The following is a 25,575-nucleotide window of genomic DNA, read 5'->3' as shown; positions in this document are numbered from 1 at the left end:
TTTGAACGAAGGCTAGGTTTCCCATCAGAATGGTAAAACCCATGCTGTTTCTCCTGTAGTACACTCCACTGCCTCTGGCCTTCTCACTATAGGAGAGGCCCATCTGTATACCAAAATGGCTATGGGAAGACCTGCCTGGAGAGTTTCCCAGTCCAAACACAAGGAGGAGACTATTTCTGTATTTCTTGTCAAACAAACACTTCACATCCATATTCATGTGCAGGATGCTTGTATTTGTAAGTTCATTTGGCAGTCTGGAAATTCAGATAACCATACCTTTTCTTTGCCAAAGTTTCCCTTAGCAGAGTAGCTATAGTCGCTGCCTGCAGGAAGGGCCTTCCTGCAGTTACTCATCAGCCTTAGAGCTTTCTGCATTAAGCCTCGTAGCGCACTCAAGTGTAGTCCACGCTTTATAAGAAGTATATCATTCGCATAACCCACAACATGGTACCTTTCCAATGTCAGTTTTGCGATTAGGACACCACAAGAGGGTGGTGTCAGACACCACAAGAGGGGTGATAGCACACCTTCCTGTGGGCACCTAACCCATAATTGTGGCAGATCGCTTTGACACTGTCAACAACCTGTTTTCCAGCATTTGACATATCCATTCGATAAGCGAAGAGTGTACACCTCTATTGACTAGCACTGATCTTATTGTCTCTTAGGACATATAGAAAGCTCCTTCTTTGTCAAGGAAGGGGCCTAATACAAAGCCCATCACTTCAAGTTGAGGCTTAATCAAGCTAATGGCTCTGATTAGAGCCGTTTCAGTGGAATAACCTGCCCTGTAGACATTTTGGTCCTTATGTAGGGGGTACTCCTTTAATACCTCATCTCTCAAATATATCTATCTACCAGACTTTCCACTGTGTTTAGTAGGTATGAGGGTAGGCTTATTGATCTTAAGTTTTTTTGGTGAGGTGTCAGTGTACCTACCTGCATTTGGTATAACGACTACTCTGGATCCCCACCAAGCTGAGGGAGCCTCAAGCTAAAGTTAACTTGCCCTAAATAGTCTTGTGAGCTGGTCAATCAGGAGTTCCTCTTCTGTTTGTTACAGGATTGGATAAATTCCATCTAGTCCTAGTGACTTTAGTGGAGTGAATGAGTTTTTGGCTCTCTTAACTTTCTCTGGCATAGCTATTCTATAGGCCAGTTATGGTTCCCCGTTGCTGCTTGGTTTCAGAATTATGTTGGGTTTCCACTCTCCTGACGCTGTTTTGTAAAACTGTGGAAGTAAGTGTTAATCAGGAGGTCCAGATTGTCCTGATTATTTCCCATTGGGCTGCTTTAGACTATTTCCTTGATTTCTCGAGAGATTCCAGTCTAGTCTGTCTGCTTTGCCACCTTTTTTTACCTCTCAGCAAAACATTCTGCTACTGTTTTGTTGGGAGTCCTTGATTGCTACTCTGTATTTTTCTCTCATTTTCCTGTAGGATTTCCAGTGTGCTTGGCAGCCATTTGCTTCGGCTTATCTGAATAATCTTCTGGTAGTTCATTTCAGTCTTTCCAGACCTTTGTTTCACCAACAGACTTGTCCTTTTTTCCCAGGCTCTAATCAGTTGACAGTTTCTTTCAAAGGCCCCATTTTAAGGCTGTCGCTGAGTGTTTGAGTGGTGCTTTCCAGGGTTTGGGTGTCCAAAATGTGTTGTGGTATAGCCCAGAGTGTGTCCTCCAGTTTAATGTGAAAGCCTTCCTAATCTGTCTTCCTGGTATTTCTGTATAACCATAATTCTGCCTTGGTTCTTGATCTCAGACCTTAGCTCGAATCTGATCTCCACATGAACTGAGAGGGATTCTTTATCCAAGACCCTCTAGTTTTCTACTTTGCTTTTCAGTGATTTAGAGCAGATAGAAAAGTAGGGGTGTGACTGGAATTGTGAATATCCATATCAGTGGTAATAAGATATTCAAGGTTTCCTCCTCTCTCGCATTTGTATCAGAACTGTTCCAAATGCGATTAAGTAAATTGGCATCGCAGCCTAAAAGGGAAGTTTTTGATTATGCAGTCGCTGATAACCCTCTCTACTTCCCTTGGTGGAATAAGTTCTCCTATCTTAATGGAAGTAGGTCGATGCCACTATGACCTTTTCAATGTACTCATATCCATTGCTACCATTGCATGAAACAAAAGTTACCTTCCATACCCCTTATGATGTCTTTTACTAACCAGATTCCTGGATTAGTAACATGCATGTGTGCCTCTCAACACATAGCTGTTGTCATAGTAACATAGCTGTGCCTCTCAGCAGAACTGCTGTGGTGCAAGTTCTGAGTGAAGGATATAGCTGAGAGAGCCATTTCAGGACTAAAATAATATATTATTGCAGTGATGTGGGGCTCATCTCCACATCACTGCTACATTCTTCCCTAGCTGCTTCTTCCCTAGCTGCTGTCACCTTTGAGGTGACTGGAATCTACGCAATGGCCTTTAGCATCTTTTGTAGAAGTTCTCCCACAGAGGTGGGAGAACTGCCAGCCATGTGTTAGCCAGATCCTTTCTTGGTTCGCTGCAGTAAAGATAAAAGTTTTCCATTGCAGATGGCCAGGTCGAATTTTGGCTATGATGGGAGAGTCTCTCCAACCCCCTCCAGAACGCATCCCTAACCAACTTGAATTGGACTTTTGTCAGCGATATATCCAGGTAGCCATTGTCATATGGCAACTGTGGTCAGGGGATTATTCCTTTGCACTGCAGTGTGGATCCCTACTCCTGCCCAAGTCATCTTGTCACTCATGCTGAAGGGGCCTTCAGTAGTGGGCAACCCTCTCTTGGTCTTTTTCAGAACCTCGTCTGCCAAGGGAGGTGTGGTGTTCTGCCTCTGTCTCTTCTTTGGATTCTTTTCCTGGCTGGTATTTGGGCTGTCATTGGTGGTCTCCAGAGCCAGGCATTCTTTGTAGAGCTTTCTCCTTGCTGCCCTGTGAAGTCATTTCAGTTGACATGAAATCAACATTTCAGTGTTCATTTGGATTTGAAAGTTAAATGATACCACTCCTTTGATTAGTGTTTGCTTTCAGTAGTTTTATAACAGATCCATGCTTCATTGCCCTCTTCCTTATATCATTTGAAAAACGTTGAGGTCCCTTTCATTTTTTTTTCGTTCAAGTAGAATTTGAGGAAACCATTGGGGACAAATTTTTTTTATACCTCAGATGCTCATCAGCAATTCATGCAGGAGAGATGTTGAAAAGAGAAAATGAACCATGTTAACCTATAATATTGAACCCTTGAATTTGATATTCAATTTTTTAGTGATAAGAGAGTCTCAAGAATAGTCATTATCATAAATTTCTTTTTTATTGAACATTTTTTCAGTTTTATGTTCATAATCTCATTATTGTACACATCCCTTATTTTTGCCTATTGATTACTACAATGAAAACTTTTTTTTGCTTTTACAAAACTGGATTACATTTCAGATTTAGTAAAATTTCCTTTTTATTTACTTATTTTAAGTACTCAGAAAGATAGCAGTAATCTATTTAGTCACAAAATTTGGTTCAAATTAAGATAGAGCAGGCAACACTGACTTTGAATTAGAAGATTACATGGGCAAACACCGTTTGTAAACATGTGTTTACATTAATAGTGAAACAGGAGCCAAGTAAATGACTTGGTGGAAAATCTATTTCTAATTGGCAGAAAAATGAAGAAAAAAGGCTTTTGTGTTTATATGTTCCATATTACCGATCATGTTTCCCAATATGAGAGAAACATATATAGATAATTGATCCCTGCATGAAAATTGATTGAGCATTTTTAAATAATGTATAATATGTAACACCATGAAAGAAAACATACACTTTACTTTTGTATAAAAACCATTGTACATGTTGTGCTATTCATATATACTGAGTGACATTGACAAGAATTAAACCTTGACAGTCAGAAAATTTATGTTTAAGACATTAATGGACAAATTATTTTTTGTTTATATTTTTATTGTAGATTTATATTTTAGAATTAGGAGACCCAGCTTTACCTAATAAGCACTTCAGTCTGTAGTCTAGTTTTGTATGCAAATCCCAGTTAGGATATACAGTATCAACATGGCATCATGTAAATCAACTATCACAAGCAATATAATAATGAAGCAGCTGCCATCCTGCTGGCTACTAGAGATGGGACCAAGGTACAGTTTCAATGGTATGTAATCAAGGAAGAACAAATGAAGCACAGGAAAAGAGTGAATGCAGAGGAAGATGAAAGATAGTTAAATAACAGAATATTTAAAATATATTGTAAGTTTTGAGTAGAAATATTCTGTGTTCTGTTGGTTGGATAAAAAAATGTATTACACTCATGGTAAAACCATGGTTTACCATTTTACTGGATAAAACTTAGTAGAGTTGTATTCAGCTGGGGATTATCAGTCTTTGTATCAAATTCTTTGAAAAGGTTTGTTGCAATAATATCTGCTTAGCCTCCCTGATCCATAATACTAAAACTCAGTAATACATCCCAGAATTATTATCGCAAAGTCACCAGGCATTAAACCTAATGGAAACCCAGTGATTTCATTCTTCAGGATATTTAAAATAAGTTTCTTTTCTTTTTTTTTCTTTTTTGTCTTCAGTCATTTAACTGGTTTGATGCAGCTCTCCAAGATTCCCTATCTAGTTCTAGTCATTTCATTTCAGTATACCCCCTACATCCTACATCCCTAACAATTTGTTTTACATAATCCAAACGTGGCCTGCCTACACAATTATTTCCTTCTTTTTTGCCTGTCCTTCCAATATTAAAGCGACTATTCCAGGATGCCTTAGTATGTGGCCTGTAAGTCTGTCTCTTCTTTTAACTATATTTTTCCAAATGCTTTTTTCTTCATCTATTTGCCGCAATACCTCTTCATTTGTCACTTTATCCACCCATCTGATTTTTAACATTCTCCTATAGCACCACATTTCAAAAGCTTCTAATCTTTTCTTCTCAGATACTCCGACTGTCCAAGCTTCACTTCCATATAAAGCGACACTCCAAACATATACTTTCAAAAATTTTTTCCTGACATTTAAATTAATTTTGGATGTAAACAAATTATATTTCTGACTGAAGGCTCGTTTCGCCTGTGCTATTCGGCATTTCATATCGATCCTGCTTCGTCCATCTTTAGTAATTCTACTTCCCAAATAACAAAATTCTTCTACCTCCATAATCGTTTCTCCTCCTATTTTCACATTCATTGGTCCATCTTTGTTATTTCTAATACATTTCATTACTTTTGTTTTGTACTTGTTTATTTTCATGCGATAGTTCTTGCGTAGGACTTCATCTATGCCATTCATTGTTTCTTCTAAATCCTTTTTACTCTCGGCTAGAATTACTATATAATCAGCAAATCGTAGCATCTTTATCTTTTCACCTTGTACTGTTACTCCGAATCTAAATTGTTCTTTAACATCATTAACTGCTAGTTCCATGTAAAGAATTTACATTAAACGTAAATTAAAACGTAATGGGGGATAGGGAACATCCTTGTCGGACTCCCTTTCTTATTATGGCTTCTTTCTTATGTTCTTCAATTATTACTGTTGCTGTTTGGTTCCTGTACATGTTAGCAATTCTTGTATCTCTGTATTTGAACCCTAATTTTTTTAAAATGCTGAACATTTTATTCCAGTCTACGTTATCGAATGCATTTTCTAGGTCTATAAACGCCAAGTATGTTGGTTTGTTTTATTTTAATCTTCCTTCTACTATTAATCTGAGGCCTAAAATTGCTTCCCTTGTCTCTATACATTTCGTGAAACCAAATTGGTCTTCTCCTAACACTTCTTCCACTCTCCTCTCAATTGTTCTGTATAGAATTCTAGTTAAGATTTTTGATGCATGACTAGTTAAACTAATTGTTCTGTATTTTTCACATTTATCTGCCCCTGCTTTCTTTGGTATCATGACTATAACACTTTTTTTGAAGTCTGTCGGAAGTTCCCCTTTTTCATAAATATTACACACCAGCTTGTATAATCTATCAATCGCTTCCTCACCTGCACTGCGCAGTAATTCTACAGGTATTCCGTCTATTCCAGGAGCCTTTCTGCCATTTAAATCTTTTAATGCTCTCTTAAATTCAGATCTCAGTATTGTTTCTCCCATTTCATCCTCCTCAACTTCCTCTTCTTCCTCTATAACACCATTTTCTAATTAATTTCCTCCGTATAACTCTTCAATATATTCCACCCATCTATCGACTTTACCTTTCGTATTATATATTGGTGTACCAACTTTGTTTAACACGTTATTAGATTTTAATTTATGTACCCCAAAATTTTCCTTAACTTTCCTGTATGCTCCGTCTATTTTACCAATGTTCATTTCTCTTTCCACTTCTGAACACTTTTCTTTAATCCACTCGTCTTTCGCTAGTTTGCACTTCCTGTTTATAGCATTTCTTAATTGTCGATAGTTCCTTTTACTTTCTTCAATACTAGCATTCTTATATTTTCTACATTCATCCATCAGCTGCAATATATTGTCTGAAACCCAAGGTTTTCTACCAGTTCTCTTTGTTCCACCTAAGTTCGCTTCCGCTGATTTAATAATTTCCTTTTTTACATTCTCCCATTCTTCTTCTACATTTTCTACCTTATCTTTTTTACTCAGACCTCTTGCAATGTCCTCCTCAAAAATCTTCTTTACCTCCTCTTCCTCAAGCTTCTCTAAATTCCACCGATTCATCTGACACCTTTTCTTCAGGTTTTTAAACCCCAATCTACATTTCATTATCACCAAATTATGGTCGCTATCAATGTCTGCTCCAGGGTAAGTTTTGCAGTCAACAAGTTGATTCCTAAATCTTTGCTTAACCATGATATAATCTATCTGATACCTTGCAGTATCGCCTGGTTTTTTCCAAGTGTATATTCTTCTATTATGATTTTTAAATTGGGTGTTGGCAATTACTAAATTATACTTTGTGCAAAACTCTATAAGTCTGTCCCCTCTTTCATTCCTTTTGCCCAGCCCGTATTCACCTTCTATATTTCCTTCCTTGACTTTTACAATGCTTGCATTCCAATCTCCAACTATTATTAAATGTTCATCTCCTTTTACGTGTTTAATTGCTTCATCAATCTCTTCGTATACACACTCTACCTCATCATCATCATCATGGGCGCTTGTAGGCATATAGACGTTAACAATCGTTGTCGGTTTAGGTTTTGATTTTATCCTTATTACAATGATTCTATCGCTATGCGTCTTGAAATACTCCACTCTCCTCCCTATCTTCTTGTTCATCACGAAACCTACTCCTGCCTGCCCATTATTTGACGCTGAGTTAATTACTCTAAAATCACCTGAATAAAAGTCGCCTTCCTCTTCCCAACGAACCTCACTAATTCCTACTATATGCACATTTATCCTATCCATTTCCCTTTTTAAATTTTCCACCCTACCAACCTTTTTTAAACTTATAACATTCCACGCTCCGACTCGTAGAATGTTATTTTTTAATTTTCTGGTGACCCCCTCCTTAGTAGTCCCCACCCAGAGATCCGAACGGGGGACTAGTTTACCTCCGGAATATTTTACCAAGGAAGGCGCCTCCATCATTGCTATATGAAAATGCAGAGAGCCACATTTTCTTGGAAAAAAAGCAGCTGTAGTTTTCCATTGCTTTCAGCTGCGCAGTACTCAAGAGGACTGAGTGATGTTGATATGGCCGTTTATGTCGTCCTGATACACGCCCCTAACAACTTCTGAAAGAGCTGCCGCCCTCTCAGGCATCATTCCTTAGTCTGGCTCTCAACAGATACCTCTCCGATATGGTTGCACCTTCGGTCCAGCTACTCTGTATCACTGAGCACTGAAGCCCCCTCACCAACGGCAAGGTCTCATGATTCATAGAGGAGGAAGTTTCTATAAGATACACTTAATATTTAAAAAAAATAAAATGTGCCTGTTTTAATGAAAATTTTTATTAAAATAAACTTCCTCCACTGAATTGAGGTTTTGTACCAAAACAGAAAGGTTGTAACTTTTTACACCATCTGTCTTGGTCTTTCTGAAGGCTGCAATTCACATAAACCACCCAAATATTGGAGGCAACAGAGTTAATTTTTCTGAATATAATATCCCTGTAGTAAAAAGAGTGAAGTTGTTATTTGTTAAATTAGATAATATCTGTTTTTGATGGACTTGGTGTTCTGATAACAGGAATATTTGACCCAGTCTGTAAAGCAACAGGAAGTTGCTTCATTTCTCACTAATTCTAGTAAACGTGGCATAGGATACTGGTTATTCCTGAGAATGACTTTGTAATTTAATTCAATTGTGACTCATATCAATCACCTTCTATACTTACAGTTATGGCAGTAACACACACGCAATCATGTATATAACAAAACTCATCTGAAAGTAAATATTTTGAATTTTTTTTTTTAATTATGCTATATGAACAAGATCCATTCAAAACGTTTTCATCACCAGGGTAGTAAAGCAGAAGTATTCCACATATATGTTGCAGCCCTTATTTCTATGATCCTTTTTGATTGACTGATTTGGAACAGGATTAAGAGATCCAGTTTTACCCGGATGGCACCTCAGCCATTAATTTGTCATTTTGCGTAACCTCTGGATAGGTTACTGAATCCTTAAGAATTTTATTGGCCCACATTGTCACTACCCCACTACACTGTAATAAATAGACGGATGATTGCTGGCATCCCAGATGGAACTAGGGGAGTTTACCCAATTCCTATACCACTTCCTAAAGAAAAAAGGATAAGGAAAGGGGAGAGAAGAAGAAGATAACAATTAACCCACTGAGGGAAGTCTTCTTATCAGGGAAATTTGCCATCTTGTTCAGAATCCATATGGTGGTTGTGACTAAAGACTTACCCCAGAACTTAATCCATTATTTAAAACATTTTTAGAAGTTTTGTTACAGAATGACATTCAGCATTATCAAGGATTTATCAGATTGCAACTCTTTTACTGGAAGTTTTAGTTCAGTAGATTACTGCTTAGCTATAAGTTAGTTATTTTTGATGACATTACTGATATATATATATATATATATATATATAACTATTATTTTATTTAGCTTTTTAGGTGTACAAATGTAAAAATTCTTTCACTGAAGCACAATTTTATGACAAGTTTACCTGCTGATATTGGAAGAATGAGAAATTTAGAACATCTTATTTTAACAAATAATTTATTAACAGTTAAAGCAATTCCACAAACACTCACATTCTGTTCATCATTAACGCATCTATTTCTGGACAATAATCACTTTGATGCATTACCTGGATTTTTATTGGATATGGCACATTTAAAGACTGTACGTAGACATGGCAATCATAATTATTTTAAATCTACATTTATTTGGTATCATCATAATTTAAATGAAAGGTATGATACATATTCTTTTCTTTTAACTTTTATTTACATATTAGTTACCCATTTTTTTTAAAAATATTTTTTAAATTTTTTTAAACTTGTTAACCAAATTCAAAAACTGACTGTTCTCAGTTTTATATACTGTTTTGTATTCTTATTTGTAAGTACCATATTTATTAGAAAATAGGACTCTCCAAGTTTTGCGAGCAAATTTGATAAAAAAAAATTTGTAAATGTTAGACCCATCAGTTTGACAGACTGTAATTCCTAGAAAAATAGTTATTCAGGAATTTCTTTGTTACTGTTCATACAGTTAGTTGTTGGCCAAAGATAAATTTTACTCTTACAGGAGTTTGCGAAACAATGCTACGGTATTTGACGAAGGGGAAAGGGGGGGTGAGACATTGACCTCATTCACATATTAGCAGCTTCAATCCTACTACCTACTTTCTTTTTACTATTAAAACAAGACCTTTGGATAGAACAGTAAGTAGCAACTTTATTGAAAGTAAGTTTCTCTTGTATTGTGTCTATGTTACTGGTAAAATGAATTCAAGGAAAAGTTTCACTGTAGGGTTTAAGTTAGATGTTTTGGAATTCGCTGAATAAAATGGTGTACGAGCAGCGAGTCAAGAGTATTTGGTACAACCAAACATGATTCATTACTGGAGAAATCAGAGAGATAAACTTAAAGCTGTGAAAAAAGAAACTCAATCTTTTTGTGGCCCTAAAAAAGGATGCCATCCCACAGTGGATGATATGGTGATTGAGTGGGTGGAAGAGAAGAGAAGAGATGCTGTGTAGTGACCTGTGAAATGATACAAATGAAAGGACGCAAAGTAGCAAAACATCATGTAAATGCAAGTGACTTTATAGCCAGTCATGGGTTGGTGGTGTGATTAATGAGAAGAAAAGATTCACTTTGAGACACAACTTCTTTGTGCCAATAACTACCAGCAGAAATACTGACAAAGTTTTGGAGTTTCAACAATACATTGTACATGAAAGAAGAAAAAGTCAGTACCTCTTATCTCAGATTGGAAACACCAATGAAATACCTGTTTTTTTTTTTTTTTAATGTCACAGAACACATCTGTAAACAAAGTGAGCGAATCCAGTGTATTGGTGAAAGCAGCTGGAGCGGGAAAAAATGAGATGCACAGTTATGTTAGCCATTTGTGCAGATGGAAAAAGATTGCCTCCTTATGTCATTTTTAAAAGAAAAACGACCAAGAGATTTACATGTTTGCGTACAAGATACGGGGTGAATAGATCCGAAACTAATGAGTGACTGGCTAGAAGTCGTTTGGAATTGCTGCCCTGGAGCAGTATCAAAGAAACAAGGACTACTACCTGCTTCAATCCTACTACCTGCTTTCTTTTTACTAGTAAAACAAGACCTTTGGATAGAACAGTAAGTAGCAACTTTACTGAAAGTGAGTTTCTCTTGTATTTTGTCTGTGTTACTGGATAGCTTCCGTGTTACTGGACAGGAAGATTCTGTGAAGAATTGAATCAATGAAATGCACCCAAATGCAGCAGTTATTCTGGGAGACCTCACTTCTGTGCTGCAACCCTTGGATGTGAGCAACAATAAGCCATTCAAGGACCATGTTAAGAAGTTTTACACTAAATGAGTGGCAGATGGAGAATGCACATTCACAAAGAGTGGACTAATAGAGAAACCAAGAGAGCTTCTTTGCAAGTGGATTTCAAAGCCTGGGAGGAAATTACTTTGAAAATGATAATCAAGAGTTTCAAGAAGACCAGATCTCCTGCGCATTGGATGGAATGAAAGATCACCTCATATATGAGGATTCTGATGACACAACTTAGGGAGAGACTGACATCAATGATAGTGAAGACGAGGATGATGATGATGAAAGCAGCAGCAACTCCGAGTAAACAACTATGCTCCATGTAATTAAAATACAATACCTCACTCTTTGCATTATTGTTAAAATAATGGCAATTGGTTCGAACTATACATTTTTAAGTCGTTCATTTCTGTTTTCAAACGTACCGGCGGTACCTGTGAACCTGAACAAAGCCATGCCCCTGATGTCAAATAGCATGCATCCTCAAATAACAAGATTTTTTATTTGTATAACTAAGAATTGTTAATGTTAATAAAACATACTAAATTCATAGTTCGGTAATACAGTTATTTTTATTTTCATTTTCCAAAAAATAGCAATTTGTAAGACCCGTCTTGAATATAGGACCCCCACAAATTTTGGGGTATAATTGCATTAAAATATGGGAGTCTTATTTTCAACTAAATACGGTAATTTGAAATTACCTAAACCATTGGGGATAAATCTGAACCATTTTTGTCAAAAATGATAATATCAGTATTAAAAAAACAGTGTCTGTACAATGTACATGATCCCTGAATTTTCAGGTGAACCAGCATTATTAAAAAGTTATTATCTTCAGTCATATTAATTAAAATAAAAAATCCTCCAATTGATGTAGTAACAAGTACCAGTAGCCTTGCCCTGATGAACAGATGTAAAAATGTATTATTATTACTATTATTATTAGTAATTAGTTACCAAGGTAAAAGAGATTTTTATACATTAAATTTAGAATTATCTGAATTTGAATAATGATCAAATGTAACTCCATTCTATTTTTATAAGTCCAAAAATTGTTAACCTTTACAGATAGCTTATTTTATTAATAAGGAACCTGCAAAATTAAATATATTGAGTGAATATGTTTAAAATTTAATTTAGTTTAAGAGTTATTTTAAGAGGACACTCCTCATCATTATACTGACTTATGAGAATGAGAAATCCTGCTACTCTTGGAGAGGCAGCTTTTAATTTATTAATCAATGACTTTCAATTCAAGATGGATAAATAACTAATCTATGAAGTAGTTAACATTTTATTCCAAAATATTTTTAGTCCAAGACTATATTCCAAATCAGCCCATCCTAAAATTATAACCCATTCTATCGAATGCCTAAAAGTTTTTCTATTGAAATCCAAATCCATTTTATAAATTCCAGTTCACATAACATGAGTCAACGCAAGGTCAAGGGTATCTAACCACCACTGTAAGAAGGCCAAAACCTCAAGTTACCTCAAACATAATAGTACCAGCGCACTCCTATTACTACTTCAACCAAGAATTCAGGAAATGTGAAATTATATCAACTACAGAAACAAAATGTAAATTATGGACTGAATGAAAAAATCAAATAATATTATCTTTAGTAATAATAGTCATAAAAAAATAAAATATAAAATTTGTTTAATAATAAGACTAGATTAATTGTAAAAATATCCGAAAATAATATTATAAATTTTGTAAATTAAATATTTAGTACCAAATATAAACTTTATTTTCAAAGTGATTTTTATGAAAAATTTTGCTATAATAAAATAATTTTTAAATTTCTATTTAATTTTTCTTTTTAATTTCAATTTTTAAATTTCTACAAATAAAAATTGGGGTGTTGTCACATAATAAAGTGTTGTTACCTTATATCCATTAAATATGGTTTGAGCTTAGTAATGGGAAAAAACATTGATAATATGAAGCTGGAGATCATAATTTTCTGATATCATTGGTAAAGGAGGCATTGATTTAACTGACCAACTAGTCTCTAACACCACTGATATCATAAAGTGGCAGTGTATACATTACTCAACCAACATATTCATTGCAAATGCCCAGATTTGGTGATGTAATATGAAGTACCCGCTTAATAGGTCAAGAATAGTTAACTTATAATTGATCTGATTTATCACTTATTAACAATTGCATTAAAATTTGCTGCAAATGCTGGGATTTCAAACAGAGACCTCAAAATGCAATGAAAAAAATTTTTGTAATATTAATTGTAGTATTTTTTTTGGTGTATTTTATTAGTGTTTGGCACATTTTTATAAATGTTGTATTTTATTATACTTTAATAATATACATTGAACACATACTTTAATAGTACTGAAATAATTATCAAATTTCAACTACTGTTCACAAACAAATATTTGTAATTTTTTATTCCATAAAATAAAAAATATGTAGAAAAATGTGAACACTGACTTTATTTTATGTCAAACACTAAAACAAAACAACCAAATAATATATTTGTAAAAATACTTGTCTACATTTCTAGCAAATGGTATCTACTTTGTCTTCTCAGGCAAAGTACATTGTTTTGCTGTTACTTTGTCTTAGATGTGTGGTGGTAAACTCATGTTTCTTTGATAGTTATAAAATAGCATAGAAATTCATAGAGAAATTATCATAGAGGTATGGCTGTGCTACTTGATCACATGATATTATCCTTTAGATAACAATTAATTGGAAAGGGATATTTTAGTTATCTTTCTCATATCAACAACTCGGTGCTAGAGTTTTCCGCTTGATAGTCATTTTATTTAAAAATAAAGTTTGGTGTTTCCTGTTGAGTGATAATCATTAATGGTGAAATTTCATTTCCCTTTGTACATCTTTTGTATCAGTTGAAAAGTTTGCTTGTTGAATGTTGTAGAATGATTTCTGTGGGATTAATTTGATTTCAAATTATATAATGAGATCCCATATTAGAGTAAATATTAGTTGTTTTATGGTTAGTATGATTAACAACACTGATAAACATAATTTTTGTTTCCTAACATGCTATACATGATTTTAATCTGTTTTTTATGCTGAAAATGAATATGAACTCAGAATCTTTCTATCACCCACCATTTTTGAAAAATTTTCAATTTTAATTACAGGATTTTTTCATTTTTCAACATATAGTTAGCATTTTAAGCTCCTACATTGTATTTTGTTAGCTCATTTTTTTATTTTTTAACTTTGTTAACATAATTTGTAAGCTATAAGTAAATGATACTAGACAAAGAATTAATCATATTATAGTCACATATTATGACATCATAATACATCATCTAATACTGAAGAGTGAACCTTCATGGACAAGATTAATCATGTCTGTGCAGGTCAAAACATGTAGCTGAAAACACAGCTGTTGTTTGTACTCAGCACTGAATTTAGGAGTGAATTAATTTTCTTCAGTCTTATTGCTGTCTTAAGTTTGTTAACAGTGCAGTGTCATAATGCCTTGAAATTGTATAAATGATGTGGATGCCTTTCGTTATGTATGTGGTGAGTTTACCGTAAAATCAAAAAGAAGAAACATTACACCCTTAATTAAAAAAGCATATCATTTGTACTTTTAGTGTAAAATTGGTGATCAAGTTAAGACATGGGCTGCTCATATAGTATGCACTAATTGTTATGTATATTTAAGAGGATGGCTGAAAGGTCCACGGAAGACTTTGCCAGATGTACCTATGGTTTGGTGTGAACCAAAGGATCACGTAACCGATTGTTACTTTTGTTTAACAAGTGTGTCTGGAATTTCTAAAAAATCTAAACATCTTGTAAATATCCTTCATTGCAGTATGCAATCAGGCCTGTACCTCACATTGAAATTATCCCAGTTCCTGAGCCACCTGTGAATGTACATTTTGAAAGCAGCGATGAAGAATCAGGTAGTACTGAAGAAGACAACAATGATTTTGATTTTGAATTATCTTCCAATAAGCCACATCTTATATCACAAGATGAATTAAATGATTTGATGTGGGATTTAAATTTATCAAAAATATCAAGCTGAACTGTTAAGATCAAGACTGCAAGGTTGGAATTTACTTCAGAAAAATACAAAAATTTTGTTCTTTCGAAGCCGACAAAAAGAACTTTCTCAGTACTTCATTGATGAAAATAATTTGGTTTATTGCACATATATTTATGGACTTGTGTTGCACTTAGGATAAGTTCATAAACCTGAGGAGTGGCGCATTTTCATAGATTTGTCAAAGTATCATTTAAAAGTGGTTCTACTTCACTACAGTAAGAAATATCCTTCAATACCAATCGCTTATGGTATTAATTTGAAAGAGATACAATGTGATGAAAGAAGTTCTTGAAAAAATAAATTATAAAATACATAGCCGGTACATATGTGGTGATTTGAAAGTTATAGCTATTTTGTTAGGTATGCAGTTAGGCTATACTAAGTACATGTGTTTTCTTTGCAAATGGGATAGCTGAGCTAGAAATAAACATTATGTTACCAAAGAGTGGAAGAAATGAGACAACTTAACTCCAAATGGAAAAAATATTATTCATGAGACCTTCGTTGAACCCAAAAAAATATTTTTGCTCCCTCTCCATATCAAGCTAGGACTAATGAAAAATGTTGTAAAAGCAATGAAGAAAGATAGTCCCAGATTTTTGTACATCAGGCAGAAATTAATGAATGTAAGTAAAAAAAGAAAAATTAAAGAAGGAATATTTGTTGGTCTTCAAATAAGAGAGTTGGTCAAAGATGTTTAACCCAATGTTAAATAATGTAGAAAGTGCAGCTTGGGCTTCATTTAAAGACGTTTACAAAAATCTTTCTTGGCAAACAAAAATCCGAAAATTACCACGATCAACTTCTTACTTCATACAGAGCCATAGGATGTAATATGTCTTTGAAAATACATTTCTTTCATTCACATCTGAATTTTTTCCCAAACAACCTCAGAGACATAAGTGACTAACATGGTGAACGTTTCCACCAACACATTTTGATGATGGAAAGCCACTATAAAGGGAAATGGAATACTAACATGCTAGCCGATTACTGTTGGACATTAATTCAGTATGTGCCTGAGGTTATTTATAAAAGAAAAGCATCAGTGAAATCATTCTAACAGAGGTATGACCATGTAATATTATAAATTTTACAGATTTTAACTATATTTTCCCTTAATTTTTTTTTTTTTAAACGTAATTTATTTAAAATGAAGGGTGATTGTATTTACAGATCTGTAATGTACGCAAAAAAAGCAATTCAAAAAATGGTAGAGATACTTTAAAAAAATGTTTATTGTTTATCAGTAATATTATTAGTTAATCTATTATTTTAGTAGTTAGTGATTATTTACTATTATTATTCTTATTTTATTCATGTGATTATTTACTATTATTATTCTTATTTTATTCATTTATGTACTATGAAATATATATATATATTTTTTTTTTTATACGTCATACCTCATTTTATTAGTTTATTCTCTTTATTTCTTTTCATGAAAAGTAACTGATCCATGTCATTTGCATATAAACATCTACATTTTAATTAATTTTAATATTAATTCCTTAATATTACAACTCTATTTTACCAGTAAATATCAATTTACCTCATATTTTATTAAAAGAAGAAATATAGTCATATATTAGACAGTTGTGGTTTATCCTCAATCTTGTTAATATTTAAACAATGCACAGAAATATTTTAGTATTAATTTTAATTCGCAGTTTTTAATATATTTATTTATGTTTGTTTATACATTAAAATTAATTTTTTGTTCTCTTTTTAAGGGTTTTAAAAGTAAATGATGAAAAGAAATTAGCACAGACAATATTTCAGCCACCAAGTTTAGAAATGTTAGCCATTCAATCTGTTATATCAGCAAGAGATAATTTCTTTCGACCTGGATATTTACCAGATACACTTCAAGATTATATTGCACTTGTATTTAATCAATTTAATATTTGTGGCTTCTGTAATTCTGCCAAACCTCTGTCTCACTTGGGTTAGTATTCATTATTTTGTTTTGAGTATTGTTTGTGCTGAATAAAAATTTTAACCTCATTATCATTTTCATACATTAATAAAACAAAATGATGCATACACTTTCATATAGTAATAATATGATACACTTTTTTATAGTAATAACCAGTATATACTTTGTAAAAAAGAAATACTTTCAAAGACTAATGCGTAAGACTGCGTAATTAGAAAGCTTTTAACTACTCTGGAATATATTTATAAGTAACTTCTGTTAATAAAGATGAAATTCCAACTTGATTTTGGTACAGTGGTAGCAAAAAGAAATATCATAATTGTAATTTTTAATAAGTAATATTGCTTCCTATCATAGTTATCTTACTTTTAATGAATTATTATTAATTTTTATTTTTAATGTCTTCTGTTCATGTTTGTTATAGTACGATTTTATTTACTGTATTATTTTGTAGATATTATTCACTAGCAGAGCTTGTCTACTGGCTGGTGGCCGTTCTGCACATAGTTAAGGACTCTGTTCATGTACAAACCAGATTTCTACTAACATATACAGTATTGTCTAAAATTGCTAATATTTCATAACCCTGCTTGTATGAAGTATATAATATTTATTTATTCCATATTCCAGTGCAGCTGTGGTAAAGACAGCATACAAAGTTAAATCCTAGAGAGGCAGTCATTTAAAATGACTGTAAATAGGTCTAGAAAAATTAAAAATACAAAAATATATCTTATAAACTAAATATAAAATCATCGTAGCAATTAACATATAATAACAATCATAACATATAACATCATCATAATAATTAACATTATATCAAAGAAATTTTAATAATGTTAATTATAACAACTGAAATAAACTAACGAAAGGTATTTATGATGCACATAATTTTATTGAAATTTATTATTTAATAATAATGAAAAGTATTAATTACATATGTTTTTGTTTTTTTTTGTAAATATTTTACACGGTCTACATCAATGAAAGTACAAAATTTAGAATTATATAAACAAATTATTTAAATTGATTTTTGTATAGATTTCCTGATTCAAATTAGAAAAGCTATTACATAAAATATTAATTTGTTGTATTTTATTTTGGAATCATTCATTATTCTTATATAATAGTCAATTTTCCCAAACACTTTCTACTTAGTACCATCTTCCATGGATTCAAATCCAAAGAGGTCATTGTTGTCATCATTTCATTAACTTCTACTTCATCACAGTTTTCATTATTACTACCATCAGAGTCATTATCTACATTATACATTATTATTATATCTACATTATTACTTATATTTTAATTATGTTTTCATTACTCCCTGAATGGTTTGATAATGTTCCTCAACCTTCAGTGTATATGAACACATTCTTGGCATTCTGCCAATCCAGTTTCAGAAAATATCAACGTAGTTCCATTAAATGGTTTAAATCAAATGTATTATTGTGTGATGGTACCCAGTTTTTTAAAAATTGATTCTTTGAGTTTGATCAGGAATGTTCTATTATATACTTCATATAATTAGTAACAATTTTTTATAGTTTGTTAAAAACTATATTTTTGGACTTCCTGATTTATTTTTGTTTAGTTTACATATTATGTTAAGGAATTAGTTTGATTATTTTTTTTTTATAATTAAAAAGGAAACTGCCAGTGCAGTTAACTGTTAAAGAATACTTATTGCACTTAATTTACACATAAATCACTTGAAATAAACCAAAATGTTAAATTGGAACATATGGTTCTAGAGCTATGCTACAAGAAGGAAAGTATGATAATCAGTCAAGAAATGGGGATTGGTTTTTCCATTTCTCCTGACATTTGATGACCCAGAGACCCCAAAAAACAAAAAAGTGGGTGGGGCGTAATGTTTGTACATAAATATGTACAAACATTATGTTGGCATGTTTGAAGCTTAAACTGGATAAACCAATTTTCATGAAATTTGACGTAGACTTATTTATGGGGCAATCTGTTGATAAAGGTTTGGGTTCAATTTTCTCATAATTTTGCAAACATAGCCCCACTTTATAGTAAGCTCACTACATGCATTCATGATTAAGCTTATTATTTAAAAAAACAAATTCTCCCCTTTCCAAAAAATTGAAAAAAGCTATCTTTATATTTATTGCATATTTTTTAACCAAATTTTTATTATGTCTTCCTAAGCAGAGTGCAAGTGGTAACAGCAGTAGTGCAAGTGGCCCAAACAAATACTTTGGGGACAATGTTGGGGGTTTGGGAGCCAATCAAATTTAAAAGAAATCAATTTTTTTTCATTTTTTGCTGTATAGAATAAATAGCCAATGCCAGGAAAGTATAACAACTTTGTTGTCAGCTTTTTTTTTATGCATTTAGCTTTTTTGTTATGGTTTTGACAGTAATAAATAAATTAATGATGAAAAATAAATAAATAATAATGTAAAATAATTCCCTACCACAATGTTTCTCAACCTGTGTGCTGCGGTAATGTGAAAGAAGGGTCATGAAATTAGCCTACAATTTTACACATAAACGATAATGAAATTATTTCATGAGAAAAAATTGTTTATTATTAAAATTTTACTTACATCTATTAGTACACTTGTATAAAGGTTTCTCCATGCATGAATCTGTGTTAGAAACACCCAAAAGCAAATTGTTTTAAAAAGTGATAAAAAACAATTCTTATATTTAGGTTTTAGCCATAAATGAAAAAACTCTTTTCACAGAAGTAAGATGTGGCTAAAGGGATTAATATTTTCAATGCTTCTTTGACTAAATTTTCATATTCACTTTGATGACAAGTCAAAACATATCTAAATCTTCGGATGTGAACTGTAGTTATAACATTTTATCGGCAGATATTTCGATAAGCTGGTCATGAATCTCAACTGGTAACTTAGCTGCTGCAACAACGTTTTCAATAAATGGATTCAGTACCATCAAGAAATCATTTTTATCTTCATCTTTTTCTTCAGAAATCCACTGTTTTTCTCTGTTATCATCTTTGCACTATCGCTACACACTGCAGCACATTTTGTCCAATCTATTTAATTTAATTTCTTCATCTTCTAGAGAAGGTGTGATTGTAGCTTCAACACATACATCAAGAATTGTTTGGCAAGCATTATTACTATACATTAACAAATTATGATCTAATTGATACATTTTTTCTTACATGTATTATAGATTGCTTCACCATAATTTTAATGGTATCAGTCTCTCTCAAGGCCCTTTTGAGTTTAGGAATTAGCTGGAAATTAAAGTAGAAATTACTGAAGACGGACAAAGCAGGAGCGATATAAAATGCCAAATAGCACAGGCAAAACAAGCCTTAAGTTAGAAATATAATTTGTTCACATCAAAAATGAATTTAAATGTGAGGAAAAGATTTTTGAAAATATATGTTTGGAGCGTAGCTTTATATGGAAGTGAAACTTACAATCAAAGTACCTGAGAAGAAAAGATTAGAAGCTTTCAAAATGTGGTGCTACAGGAGAATGTTAAAAATTAGATGGGTGGATAAAGTGACAAATGAAGGTGTTGCGGAAAATCAATGAAGAAAGAAGCATTTGGAAAAATATAATTAAAAGAAGAGACAAACTTATAAGCAACATATTAATGCATCATGGAATAGTTATTTTAATATTGGAGGGACAGGTAGAAGGAAAAAATTGTGCGGGGAGGCAACATTTAGAATATGTAAAACAAATTGTTAGGGATGTAGGATGTAGGGGATAAACTGAAATGAAACGACTAGCATTAGATAGGGAATCTTGGAGAGCTGCATCAAATCAGTCAAATGACTGGACAAAAAAAAAGATCCAATCTGTCCACTAGCCCAAAATCCACATCAAGCTGTTTGTGGATAGAACAGCTTCTCATAAATCACTCAAAGAGTTAGTTCTCCCAAATTTGAAAATTTTGTTTTGACGTACATTTTCTGGTAAGAGTATAATCTCATCTATAAAGATGATTTTCTTCAAAAAATGCAAATCCTTTCTTTGGTTTTTTAACATTCAGTTGACAAATTCCTGGTACTTCACATTGTCTATTTACATAAGTTCTTGCTTCTGTTGAATCTCATAGGCATTCACATCAGATCTTTCTAAGAATTCACTGCCATGTAGTTTCTTGGAATTCCCAATTGTTAAGAACAATTACAAATTCATCTCTCCAGTATTGATGCAATCAAGCTTTTTCTCACAACAGTGATGTTTTCAAGACTTTGTCTAGCACAGGATGCATAAATGATTTAATCTTCACAATCAAACTTGTTTCCTCACATTTCTTACTCAGTTTTTAATAAGATCCATTTTTTGACAGAAAATTTCTCACATTTTGTACAATGCAAAATGTGAGCAAAGTACTCTCCACACGTGTAATGAGTATTTATCACAATAGTATGTTGTTTCTTCATGTAATGCTCTATAACTAATCACTACACAAATAGATGACAAATGAGGAGGTTGCAGTACCACCAGCATTAACAGAACACAAGGATAACTGGGATACATATTCCTATTCATTGCAGAACCTGGACAGCAGTCCCTTGCTGCTGAGTCTTTCTTATTATCGGACAGATATTTGTTTATTTAATGTCAGTTATATATTTGTTTTGTTTAAGGATGGAATTGTGTTCCATTTCCTTACAGATCAATTTGAAATATTACTTGGGCTATGCTTGGAAGACTAGCAATATATTTGCGTCTCTCAGCTTGATTTCCCTTATGTTCATCCACTGAAGCCTGTCATTGCTAGTGCCTTTTGGTCTAGCAGAAATGTGCCATGTAGGTCCCTAGTTATTGGAAGATGCAATGCACTCCCTTCACCAGAGGGAGTTGCATGTGCTAATAATAGGCCAAAATTGTAAGCGGTAGACTTAAAATTGTATTTTCCAATTTAAGTTGGAGGAAAGAAGGATGGTTGGTGAATTTAGGTTTTCTAGTCTCTTCTTCATTCTTGCCACCTTCATCTTGCATTGACCCATGGGGTGTAGTTCCTTCTTTCTTCTTTGTATGTCATTCACAGAATGTGAATGACATACATCTTTGTTGTGTGTCATTCACATTCTGTGAATGACAACAAAGATCATACATTCTGTATGGGACACCCTGTACAAAATTACATAAATTTATAGCGGCAGTTGTTTTTTTTAGAAATTGTACATTATTTTATTATTTGTTTTGTTTAAAGTGCAAAATATTTTTTTCACTTAGGTTATAAAGTATTCACATTTAAAAGCCCTTATCTTGGAAACACTTGTGTGCCTTTTCTACACTGGGCTTGCTCACGTGAATGTGGGGAAGAGATAGAAATACCTGCAAGACATGCACAACAAAGAGCTGCTCGTAAAATGGATGAAATGTATGAACAGTATATTACTGCAATTCAACGTGATCACAAGATTATTCCTCCTGATAAATCACAGTGTACTATATTTTAAGTGCTGATATTAAATAAATTCTAATTAATAAGCCAGAGTCTTTCATTATTTATTGTTAAATTCACTGATTTATTATATTCCAGTTTTTATATTATCTAGTGCATTATACATTTCTTTTTTTTCAGAATATTATTAATTTGAAAATTTTTCAGTGTGATTTATGCATTATATGAGTTACCATGTTTAAATATGTATGTGTAAAGTGTTCATAAACTCATTCAACTCATTCTTATACTTATTTACTTAATAACAAAAGACCAATTTACTTATAAAATAAATTGAATCGTCAGCAATTTCAAAATTAACTAATTTTCTCCATACATCTCACATAACATGTGTTGGAAATGCCCACTTAAGGATGATGTTGATGAACATTTCTTTGATATTTTTCCTTAACTCATCCATTGTATATGAATTTTTTTTTGAAGCACGGTTTTTCAGCTTGATATTTTTTATCAAGAAATTTCTCACCACATATCAATTTTCAAAGAATAAGAACATTTTTTTTTTAAATATGCCGGTATTTTAAGAGCTCTGAATTTTTTCCTCTCATTGTATCCAGAAAAATGAAAATCAGTTTTAATGAATAAAACTGCTTCAATCAGTTTTCTAGTCTTGTGAATTAACTCAATTTCTTGAAAAATTACCTTAGTGACTTCTTTTTAAAGAACTTAACAACCGACGAATGTGTTATAAAATGTCATCTTGTAAAAACTAATGAACAACCACTACCTTTATGGTTACCACTTGTTTCATAATATCTAGTCATTAAATGATAATTATAACATTTATTTCACATTGCATTATCAGTATTGAAACCATTTTAATATGAATGAGTCATCAAATAATATCTCATAAGTACTGCTATTAGTGTTCTGATACAACATATTTTTTCTGATATCATGAGACTACTTATTCTGATAGAGGGATTAAGTATCACCTGATCAATTTAGTTTAGCCTTCACTTATAGGCATAGCAAAATGTCACTGATCGAAAATCATTTAACATTACATTACAATGCTTTTGCATGTTATTTTTGAGTTGTGTGACTTTATGAGCGCTCTTTATGAAATAGATTAATGTAGTATTTTGAAAACTATTCGTTCATTATTGTGATCATGTAAACTGAAAAGTATTGTCTGTGAACTTGTGGTAATCTTTGTCTAATTGTTTCTTTAAAATAAAAATATTCATATTTCATGTATTCTAACTTAAAAAGTTACTGTTTTGTCTGTTAGTTATAATTTCTTACCTTATAAATTATTTTAATTTTTTCACAGTTATCATATTATGATAAACAGATAATTAGTTCTTCCCTTTACCTTTATTTTACTTAGATATTAATACCATTAGTTATTTAAAGTACATCAAATTGACCCCACTTAAAGAATTCAAAAAGCATATTTCTATTCTGAGAAAGATTAATTTTTAGAAGCCAACAAGTAGAGTTTCTCTCCATCAGTTTGAAAGTAATGGATCCTCAATTTGTTCCATTTCAAAAGCCACTCTTTCAGGTATGGCTAATATACAGAGAAATAAAAATTAAAGATGCAGTTTTGCTGAAAGATCACATGTTCTGAATTTTAACAAAAAATACAAAAAGCATCATATCCACTGAGATAAGTTTGTGTTACAAATAAAGTTTGTTAAAATATTAGAAAAGGTGTTTTCTGCGTAATAGTCATAAAACACATATCACTTCTGTAATAAATTGATGACTATAATGTAATTTAAGTAACATTTTTTTAACCTAGAATCACAAATTAATATCTGATATTACATATGGGACATTTTTTGTTTTGAACCAAGAGAATGTGCTATCTTTTGATGAAACCCATGTTTACTGTTAATGTTTAAAAAAGGCTTATATAAAAAAAATTTAAATAGTGATGTAAATAAAAAATAGTATTAAAAAAATAATATCACACACTACACACTTAAATATGTACACTAGAAGGTTTTTATTTTGTCTGTTTATTTAATGTTTTTATTCAACAACAAATGATAACTTAATACAAATAACTTCTCTGTCTTTTAAGGAAACTTACAATGTATTATATATCTTGAAAAAATAATTAATTTTTATATATCTTACACGTTGCCTTATTTATCTTACATGTTATATAGCATTTTTGTTTTTTAGGTGTAATTTTTTATTCAGTTTTGAATTTTTTAATACTGTATTTGATTTTAGAGTTATATTATTGTACTGTGTAAAGCCTTATAAAATAATTTACTTATGATCTTTTTTTTTTTTTAATTGTTTCTACATAACAATTAGTTTTGTTTCTAGTATTTTAGTTGTGATTTTCACTATTTATTTTGTAATATTTTCATATGCATAGGTATTCTTCCTGTTTATATTTTATGTATAAACATTAAAGCATTAAATATTTTTAAATTGTCACTACAAAGCCAATCTAAACCTTTCAGTAAATCTGCAATATTTCTTAACAAAGGTACACCAATTACTCTTCTTACACATCTGTTTTATAATTTTAAAAAATTTTTCTTCTACATTTAACTAAAAATTGATAAAACAAATCCAGTAATAGAATTGAACTAGAATAATGCTATCATAGTAATTTATTTTAAGGGGCTGTTTGAATATTTGCTGGATTTTCCACTTTAACAATGTTACTACTTAATACTGGTTGCCAACACATTATGACCATTTAGAACATTGTTTATTTGATTACTGCCTTAATGACTTCTTCGCCCCAAAAAATCAGTTTTTTCCATTTATCATTTTAATTGGTAACTCCTAACTTTGCTCTCAAATTTGCATTTCTTTTTTTAAGATCACAAAGAACAGATAAGCAACACAGACTGGATTATACCTGTAGAAATAAACAATTTTTAATAAAAAAAATTATACGTACTTAAATTTTTAGTCATGAACTTAAAGTAAAGGACTGGAAATTGTAATCAGTACAATCTGGCTTCAATTTGATAGCGTTGCAGCCTTATTAGGTTTCACTTAATATTTAAATGTAATTAATTATATATTTATATAAAAAAATTACATTTTATTTTTAAATTGATAACACTATATGTGCCAAGGTAATCAGTACAATTTTAGTAACATAATAATGCAATATTTGTTACTTTATCCTTGAGCAGTCGTATGTTAATACATAATAAAATATTTTATTCCTTATACAACTGCTGATCTATTTATATA

The 25,575-nt window shown here is 31.9% G+C and overlaps 1 protein-coding gene across 2 annotated transcripts in view; it reads left to right on the top strand.

The window, feature by feature from the left end:
- LOC142325234 (uncharacterized) overlaps positions 1 to 23,595 on the top strand; it is a 38,928-nt gene extending 15,333 nt beyond the window's left edge. For both annotated transcript variants that reach the window (XM_075366716.1, XM_075366714.1), the window contains 3 exons: positions 9,054 to 9,364; positions 16,751 to 16,965; positions 22,164 to 23,595. In XM_075366716.1, the coding sequence (XP_075222831.1) occupies positions 9,054 to 9,364; positions 16,751 to 16,965; positions 22,164 to 22,390 (753 nt within the window). In that variant the 3' untranslated portion in view covers positions 22,391 to 23,595. The remainder of the gene's footprint in view (positions 1 to 9,053; positions 9,365 to 16,750; positions 16,966 to 22,163) is intronic.
- Positions 23,596 to 25,575: the final 1,980 nt, after the last annotated feature.

This window comes from Lycorma delicatula, chromosome 5 (assembly GCF_047948215.1).
Source record: "Lycorma delicatula isolate Av1 chromosome 5, ASM4794821v1, whole genome shotgun sequence".
Taxonomy (NCBI): Eukaryota; Metazoa; Arthropoda; class Insecta; order Hemiptera; family Fulgoridae; genus Lycorma; species Lycorma delicatula.
This window is presented reverse-complemented; position numbering and strand designations above follow the sequence as displayed.